Here is a 9,801-nt window from a genome sequence, read left to right on the forward strand (position 1 = left end):
AGGAGCCACACTTAGAGCCTTCCTCCCTTGGCTCATGCCTGGGGCTATCCCAGTGCCTTCTGTCCAGTGCACAGAACTGGCCCATACATGGACTACAGAGGAGCAAGTGGCCTCCATAGGGGTGGGAGCAGTGGGAAAGGATTCTTTCCCTTCCCTTCCTTCAGGCTGAAGGAAAGTTTGCATGCACGTGGTCTCTGTGCAAGCTTGTACAAATACTCAGGTAATCCTATTTCTACTTACTCTCATCACCTCCACACCCTTCTTGTGGAAGCAGTCTGCTCAGCCAACTCCAGCATGCTTTCAGCTTCTCTACCAAAAGACGTGAGGACAAATGGATTAGTTGGGCATTTAATGTCTAATGCATGAGGTGCTAACAAGGAACAGCTGAGTAGGAACACCAGGAAATTAGAATCCATTTCTCCTGCAACCTGCAGGGTGAACACAACATACTTTTCACATGGTCTGAGTGGCTGTTTGCCATGATTTATGGGTACTAAAGGGCAGGCATGCTGCAACCCCTTTGGCTGGAGCTCCTTAGGATGTGCTGGGGGACACAGGAGGACCAATGCAGGTGACAGCCTAGCAAAGCTGTTTCTATGCCAACTGGATGCTGCCTACTCACAGGGGATGCCTCTAATTAGGGAGAGGGGGGCAGCACCTTTCTGCCTCATGCTCCAAGATTAATACTGACAGGCAAGAGACCAAGAAACAAACCTTACACCTTGTTTTAAACCCTTTGAAAGGTGAAGGCAGAGTTGCCAGAGTAGGATTTAACAACTACAAACTCTTAGCTTAACTCTACCCTCTTGATGTCAAAAGAGTGAAGTTGAGCTGATCTAGAAACCCCAGCAAGACAACCTTAAAACTGTTAATAAGCAAATCTCTGTCCCCATAAGGAGGGTCAGGAAGTCTCCAGCTCCTCATCTGTGGTCTGTCCATTTGCAGCCATGGTACAGCATTTCACAGCCATACAGAGCAACAACTGTCCTCCATGTGCAATGCTGTTGTGGCTGCTTGACCAGTAAATTAAGTGGTGCTTCTGAGTGCCTCCCTTCTAAGGCATCCATCAGCAGATGGCAGCTTCATGGCTGCCACTTGGAAAGCTGTACCAAGACCACAGCTAGAGTTCCACAGCAGCATCTGTTCCCCTCTCAATGTCTGTAAGATATTCTCCATTCTTAAAGTATTTTGTGTACCTCAAATAGAAAAAAAAAATTGAATTTTTATCAGAACATTTCACATATTCATCCTTGTCCCTTTTTTTCCCTTCCTTTTAGATAACCTACAAATGCATGAAAAGTGGGGAGACAGAGCCGTAAGCTGAGCTGTAGATCAGAATGAAACAGGCTATGTTCAGAGTCCACTTAAATGAGCTGAATAACATTTTCTTCTCTGATGTAAGGGTGTGTTTTGTCCTTTAGCTAAATTTCTCCTAATTAATAGTTTTGGACTGTATTTCAGGGAGGGTGTGGTAGCCTGAAGAAAATGTCTTTTTCTTTTTTTTAAGCTTGTTTTGATTTTAAGTGAACAGTCTCCTCACTGTTTCTCTCACCTAGAAAGTTTTGCCAGGACCCAGTATTACCAGCAAGCTTTGGAGCAACTGAAGAGCAATCCTGATGCCCTGGCAGCCCTGGGTGCTCCCCCTCTTAAGGTTCACAACATCCACCTGACAGATGGGAGCAATCGCGTGGACACGGAAAGAGCGCGGGTAACTCCGGGCGGGCGGGTGGTGTCACAGGGTGGCTTCCCAACATGTCAGGTGACAAGAGATCAGCCAGGGGATTTTCAGCGGCTCATGAGTCACCTGGGGGCACTGGAAGGCAGCAGGATGGAATACCAGTTGATCTGGAAGAGGAATGGATTTCCAGAGCATAAATCCACTAGCACAGAAACAGCAAGAGCAGCATCTCCATGTTGTGCTGTATGGGCCCATCACACAATGCTGAGGAACCTCTCAAGACAATCAATTCCCCCCTCACACTGTAAGCCACAAAATCATTTTCAAAGATGTATCATATCCAGCTTTAAAACAGCGCCTGCCTTCCTTTACCCCCCACATATGTCCCATGCTAGTTTTTAGGGCTTTATTGAGAGCAGTTTTACAGCCCCTTACCAGCTATGCAGTGGTACAGCATAAATGGTGTGGTTTTTAAGAGCACCTGTAAGCTTGTGCCATTGAGAACAGCTGCTCAGCCTGAGACTGAGCATGAGAGTTACTCAGTGACTGGAGAATGCTGTGCTGACTGCTGAAGTATTGCACAAGTCTGCCTTGTATCAGCTGAGGGCTGGGCCAGGCAAACCTTGCAAACACAAAAGTCCACTTCCACTTGGCATTGATGCCTCAAGAGTACTTTCCATCGGTGTTTTTAACCCTTAATCTATGACTGGCTGCCCTTCCCTTGTTTTGCTAACACCAAGTGCCCCCAGCAACCTCTCCACGTCCTTCACTCGGGACTCATCACATTGGAATAATTTTGTTTTTACTGGTGAGTAGTTATGAATGCCACGGACCAAGCAAGGGCATTAAGGAATGGATCAGATGGCACAATGAAGGAATGTAGCTATCAGGGTAAGATTAAAAAAACCCCAACCTTTAACCAGCTCACATAAAATTACTTTTCTTTTTCACTTCAGCCAGGCTGCATTTACATGATACCCTGAACCAAAAAATTTTCCATGTTTCATAGATTCCATAGGGAACATATCTAAGGGAAAAAAGTTGTGCAAAACCCCATACAATCTCATATACTGACTGAAAAGAAGATAACCTTTCCCACGGGTGTTTTCCTATGTCACTGTTTAAGAATGCTGGTCGCTTGGGTGACTCAGGATGAAGTCAAACCCTGCCTTCTACTGACCTCACCCAAGACACAAATCACCAACTTTCTTTTCTGCCTTTTCATACTCCTAAGTATTCATGTTCTCATGAAATAAACTGGTTAATCATCATTATACCACAGGTCGATTTACTGACTTCACAACATTCCCAGGTCTTGGGTATGTTGGCTAACACCTGGCATTTTCTCTGTGATTGCATCACCACCAGCAAATGCTACACTTCAATAATTTCTTTTATTCAGACATTAGACCCAGTGCAATTGGCCATGGTTGCTGCTGCAGCTCCAGCTTTGTTTGTTAAACAGATAAATGATAAAATTTGTAACACTGAAAAAAAGAATCACTGAATACCTCATTGCCTCAGTGTGTGTTAAGGGACTGACATGAAGAAGATCTCAACCTACAGGCTTGTAATGGTTATGGGAAGCTCTGACAGTTCAGGTCACCTCTGGATGACCATGCATTCTGGTAAGGAAAGGTGTTTGCTCATAAATATTTCAGGGAGCTGGTGGTTTTCCCTGGGGGCTGCAGCTGTAACACGGTACATTCTTTCGGCAGAGAGAGATTAATGCATGGCAGAGCAGGCATACTTGTATAGCCACACACGTGTTAGCTGTTCGAATAGATCAGTCCAATTCTGAAATACAGTAAAAAAAATAAATTATAGTGTTAAAAGTTAAAAAGGTGTGAGCTCTTTGACTGGAAGGAATAAATGTGTGTTTCATAATAAGCTTTGCTGAATCTCTAATGTGCTTTTACATTTGCAGATAAAGTTACCAGTCTCTGGAACAAAATCAGCAGGCTGCCTCTACATTAATGCAGAGATGGACCACTCCCATCAGCGGTGTGTACCTGGGGGGTGGCAGGAGAAATGGGAAAGAAGTGCTAGGAGAAAACACTAGAGCAGGATGTTTGCTTTAGTCATCTGTGGTGCTGAGGTCATGCACACAGACTGAGCAGAAACTCCTGTCTGAAGGTCTTGTCAAAGGTTATTATTTTCATTAGGACAAAAATGTAAGTTAGTTGAGAAATATTTTGAATCTGTCTCTCTGAATGTGAATAGAAGAGGAACATGAGCCATTCCTTTGTGTTAAGTGTGTTCTGCAAACTGTAGCTCAGTACATATCCAAATACTGTGAGCCAAGGTAAAGCATGGTCCCCCTCCCACCCCACCTCCCCACAGAGGTGCAGAGGCTGTTGAAAAGCAGTCCTAACTCCTAAGCTGGCGCTCACAAACTGCAATCTCTACTGCTATTAGAGATTGCAGTAAGGGAATCACATGTTCTATCATAGCTGTATGAGGTGAGCTAAAAACAGCATTTGTTTTTCTGAGCTATCCAAGAAGTGTGGTCCTTATGGTTAAAAAAAAGTGCTGGAACAGATGCATTATAGTAGAAGGATACTCTGATACCATATCATATAGAAGTGACTTTACATTTTCATAGTTCTGGAGCCTGAAAAGCTCCTTTTTCAACAGTAAACTCATTTCTGGAACTGAGCAAAGAATTACTACATGAACTCAAAAGTTTGACTAGTTGCAGACCTCTTGTTAGGTACTTCTGATAGCTCTGTTTAGAAACTGAAAGCTACAAAACTTTTACTCAGCTGCCACCAGCCATATGGTGATGTTTTCTGTTCATAATTAGATGAGCATGACTTACTGGATTTCTCTTCTGAGTAAGTATGGGAAGGAAGAGAAAGGCACTAGGCTGGGACTTGAGAAACTCAGTACTGGACCTGGCTTCATCCCTAATAAACAGGGATAGCCCCAAGGGTCCCCAGCCCCATTTCTTGCACACCTCACTTCCCTGGTACCTCACCTCTGATCTCCTCACTCCTCCTTAGCCCCTCCCCACAGACAATGCCCTGTTATTCCTCATTCACAGTTACTGTGAAGATAATTGAAGAATTGAAAAATGTTAAACTACAGCAGTACATACACATATCTCGGAGTTTTGTTTTAAAATGAGCTCTTTTTACATTTCTGCAAATCAAAAAAAAAAAAAAAAAGGCATCTGCCTGTAAAAATATTTGTGGCAGATAAATATGTCAAACTCCACCAAATCCACCCATGTGCAGGGTCCTGTGCATAGCTTTCCATGGGGCTGAGACAGGACTTGGTGCCCTTGCATCCCACTAAGGAACTAACAGCAGAATTGCTAGGAGTAAGGAACAAGTAAGCAGGCCATCCTGGTGGGATGCTGCAGGGTTCATGAGTGCTTTTCCAGGGCAGCTCTTACACTGATACAGACAGAGCTAAATGGCAGCAGGAGTTGAGGGCTCTGTGCAAGAGTAGCTGAGGCACCAGAGCCACTGAAATGCATCTGACTCTGAGTGTGCAGACTGTCCACAGTGTTTTTTTTATTTCATAAAAGAGAAGACAACTGAAAAAGAAAATTTGAAGTCTGTGATCTTGTTTGGTCCAGGAGGAAGTGGCATTCACCCAGAGGCAGGCAGTACAGGGATGGGGAGAATGGCCAGAGGCAAGGGCAGCCAAGGCACTGCAAAATTCCTCTTGCCTGCCCTGAAGTGACCAAGAGAAGGGCTGAGCCCCCAGGCCCCACTGTGGGCAACGAGCAGGTCACCCCCAAGCCCGTTTGCTCAGCCTGGGTTGGGGGTGGGAGCAGAGGGCTGCTGAGCAGAGCCCTGCTGCAAATCCATTGCACAGAGGTGCAGCAGCTTAATTACCTAATTGTATGTACTCAACACTAACTCCAGCAAAAGCAGAGCTGGGCCAGTGCAAGGAGCTTTTGAAAAAATCCTATTTTAGTACCCCAAAATAATAGTCCTTTCCAGCTGGAAAAGCAGCATGAGCAGTTTCTCAGAAGTGGGTTTGGAGCAGAGCTTAGAGGAAGGAACAGGCTCCCCCTCAGTCTCCAACAAATGCAATTTTCCTTCTTAGAGTAACCACTGTCGTACCCTGTCAGGTTTTCAGCAGTCACATTGAGCGATCACACAGTGTTCAAACTCTTCCAAGCCAGAATAATTCCTTAGCAACACTGTCTGGCTCCAGGGCTGGAGAGGAGTGGAGCAAGGAATGCACCCGCAGGATGGAGAGGAAAAAAGGCACCGGGTCAAGGAAGGAATGTCCTAGGAAGAGCTGGCAGGTTTTTATTTGAATTGCAGCAAATAGGAACATGCATACCAGACCTTTAAATCTGGGCTATGCCATGATATTAGGGAGAGCAGCTTTCAGAAGCTGGTGCTTACAAACCATGTTTTAAAACACTTGAGAGAATTTTTAAAAGCACTGAATGTGTGGAATTATTTGTTTCTCTGAGCCAGCTGTTTCTACACTGACTTGACCATGTTAAAAGTGATTCCTACTAGTTAAAAATCTTCTTTGGTTTGTGTCAGCTGGTGCCTTCAGGATGTCACCTTGAAACTGCGGGATGGTCAGAATATTCCCGTTTACCACTCTCCAGTGGAAAGCATTGGTGTGCAAGAAGGCTAAAAATCAGGGACAGCTGCATCTCCGCCTCCCATTGAGCCAGAGGAGCCATTAATCGATTGCATCCTGCTGTGTCTATGAATGTACACAGTTGTCACAAGTGACAGTTTCACTTAAAGCGGTGCTCTCAAGACAATTTTCTCTCCAAGATTTACCTCATTATTGTTGCAATGGTAATTTCTTTCTTTTGCTGGTTTATTCATGTGTTTAACAGAAGCCTAAAATAAATATCTTGCATAAGAGTTGCTGTTGCAGAGAAGTCATGTGTTATGCCCTGTGTGTGCTGGTATTATGAATTCGAAATAAATAAACAAACTGCCAGGAAACTGAGCTTTGTTTTACAGTGGCAGGACAAGTCAGCTTCTCAAAACTTTGAGAAGACTTGCTGCCTCAGTTTCCCCCCATTTCTCAACAAGGTCTTGCCTAAGTCAGGAAGGATGAAGCAGCCAATGTGAAGCTCAGCAGCAGCACCCTCGACTCCACTTATGAGGCAGATTTGGACCCTCACGGTTATCATTACAAAGCTCACGAGATAGCTGAGGCCACTCATCTGAGGAATTCCAGGAAGAGACTCACTGCTCACGCTGAAGGTTACTCAGAAGAAGCCACTGCTTCACACCAGCACTGCCCAATATGTTCTGGGGAGGACATTCAGGGAGAAAAACACTCAGGAGGGTGCAGAACAGATGAAGACACTGCCATGGTTTCCTATGACTATGACAAGAGATTTTGACTGTGCCATCAGGTAGAGAATTTGCCATCACCAAGCAAGTTGAGGAATAAACAAAACACCCCAAACTAACCAAAAAACTCCCCAAATCCAATTAATTTCCAGTCCCATCCCAAACTGCCTATGTAAACAATTGCAATACCTAAGACACAGTCTCAGGCACAGAAAAAATACAAGTAACTGTCCTGTCTGTAGCAGGAAGTAACACAGGAGCCCTTAAGAACATCCAGACAAAAAAATGTTTTGAATTCACTGTAATAGAGATGCTTAATCTCTAGATTAAGAGAGGCTGTAGCTAAGGATAGCCCAGAGTTTATACCGCTCCAGTCTCTGTTCCTCACCTCTCCATCTCTTCTTCCAAATTTGAGTCCAAGGAATCCACCAAGGACAAAGGCACTGCAAAGCTTTCCAAGAGCCATGAGTGATGGAGAAGGGAGAGCTAGAGCAAATTTTAAAAGAACAGTGAGCATTTTCTTGTTTAACAAATGACCCAGCAAACTGGGCAAGGTGGCTTTTGAACAAACCTGAAAAGCAAATGCCTAATTAGAAAGGAGATGCTGAAGAGCCACAGCAAAGGCATCTCAGATAAACAATTTTAGAATGAAACAATACATGAGTACTTTAGTTTGAACTTCACAAAGAGCTGTCAGGATGAAGAGCACTTGTGAGACCTGATCCAACCCACATGAAAGCCCAGCACACCAGGGAGAGGATTAGAATTAATCAAAAAAAGACAGCATTGCCCAGCCTTAAGATTAAAATTGCTGTTTACTGGTTTCACAAAACAAAATACATGCCAAATCAAATTTCATATGATATGAAAACATTAATCTTGCGCTACCACTAGCCAGAACAACACCTCAGGGATATGGAGATCTGCTGGCCACCTGGTGCCTCAGAGCTTGATCGACTCTAGCTTTTGGTCACTGAAGAAGTTTGGTGGGAAATCAAACAGCTGACAAGAAAAAGCCAAATCAACCACTTCCCATCCATCAATTACCACTTCCTTGGCTGCAGCTTTGATTTGTTGCTCATCTGTAAAGATACCATGGCTGTGGAGAGGAAGCCCAGCCTGTTCAGTCCCTCCTTGCATCTGCACTGGGAGCATCTGGCACACATTGCCATTCATCTGCCTTTTGTCACCTCTATGTGCTCAGTGAGCCTGGGACCTGCAGTGGCTGGTGTCCTCAAGTGTCCAAGAAATCTGGCCACAGCCACCCCAGCCTGCAGCACAGCCCTTGCTCACCACCTCTCTGTCCTTTGAGCCGGCACACACGGCGTCCCCATGCTGCCTTCACAAGCTGTGCCACAACACCACTGCCTGGCCTGGCTCCAGCCCTGGATTTTCCAGGCCCACACAAAGCATACAAGTAGCGCTGGAGATTTTATTACCTTGCCTGGGGTAAGCAGAGCTTGCAAAGAGGCTCCATCTCTCATTTTCTCCCCTGAGCACCCCTTTGACTTTGAGGGCTCTCAGTCACCTCAACCAACCCATTGATTCCCCAGAGCAGTGAGGATGGACCATATCATCAAATCATACCAATGGTTCTCTTAATCAAATCTTAAAACCCAGAGAAGGAGCAAAGCGATGGGTGCAGCTGGAAGACAGCAAATCAATGGAAGGGGAGGAGTAAAATCACAATTAATTCCCTGCCTTTGTTTTACTACCTAATAGCCAGAAAACACTGGATTTCTTGCCTCATGACCTTGAAGAACCTCAGAAGTCACTTCCTCTCCATGTTTGAGCTCTTTTAAGATGCACATATTCAAAAGGAGAAAAAAGCATCAGGCTGGTGTGTTCAGTGCCTAGCAGCTTTGGCCATGTGGCTTCCATTAAATACATCACAATACAGCCCAAGGGGGCTGCTTTCACAGAAGACACAGGTGCAGCAACAGCAGCCAAGAGAGCTGGAACATGCCAGGAAAACAGGGAGAGCAAAGGTCTCAGAACCACCAGCAGCTGCTGAAAGCCCAAAAAACTTCAAAAGGGCACCTGGGCACCAGTCCTGCAGTCTTTTCTTCTGAGGAACACTGGAACAAGATTAGGTTCTTTTAAATTTCAACATGTTGCTGAAACACTGGTTTCTTTTGGTTTTTTTTTTTTTTGTTTTGGTTTGCTTTGGGTTTTTTTTTTTTTTTTTTTTTTGTTTTTTTTTTTTTCTTTTTAAGAAAATCTTTATCTTTTGAGAAAAGGCCCTGGATCCCACAAAACACTTAAGGTTGGGAGGAACCTTGGGAGATTATCTATTCTAACTGCTTCACTCCCACCAGAGTCAGCTTGAACAGATCACCTGAAAGCATGTCCAGTCAGGTTTTAGAGATCACCAAGTGTGGAGACTCCATAACCCTCTGGACAAGCTGTACCAGTGTTCAACCATTCTCACAGTAAAAAAAAGCTTTTTCTTATGTTTAAAGAGAATTTTGTGTGCTTGAGGGTATGCTCACTGTCTCTTGTCCTGGACTAGACACTGCCAAGACGAATCTGTCTCCATTCTCTTTACTCTGCCTCCACACTGATCCCTCCCCAAGCCTTCTCCAATTCCAGGTCTCTCTCAGCTTCGTTAACAGGTGCTACAAGACTTTAACCATGTTAATCATGTTCAGTATGTTAAAATACTCCTTTTTTTATTGGCTTGAAAATTTGTGCAGTTCCTTTTCCAGTTTTTGGTGTAGTTAAAACAAACCTAATCTCCATGACCTTTGCTGGATTGCCTGTTTTGTTTCTTATTTTCTAGTTTGATTTTAATAGTTTCTGCCAGGCAGTAATCACCCTCAAGGAAAC

General features: G+C 44.4%; 1 protein-coding gene across 1 annotated transcript in view; it reads left to right on the plus strand.

Moving 5' to 3' along the window:
- The window catches only part of LOC131566619 (cytochrome c oxidase assembly factor 1 homolog), a 44,410-nt gene extending 37,914 nt beyond the window's left edge, over positions 1-6,496 (plus strand). The window contains exons 7-9 of the mRNA XM_058817966.1: positions 1,557-1,708; positions 3,606-3,682; positions 6,196-6,496. Of these exons, the coding sequence (XP_058673949.1) occupies positions 1,557-1,708; positions 3,606-3,682; positions 6,196-6,292 (326 nt within the window). The 3' untranslated portion in view covers positions 6,293-6,496. The remainder of the gene's footprint in view (positions 1-1,556; positions 1,709-3,605; positions 3,683-6,195) is intronic.
- Positions 6,497-9,801: the final 3,305 nt, after the last annotated feature.

The sequence above is a fragment of the Ammospiza caudacuta genome, chromosome 1, assembly GCF_027887145.1.
Source record: "Ammospiza caudacuta isolate bAmmCau1 chromosome 1, bAmmCau1.pri, whole genome shotgun sequence".
Classification (NCBI taxonomy): Eukaryota; Metazoa; Chordata; class Aves; order Passeriformes; family Passerellidae; genus Ammospiza; species Ammospiza caudacuta.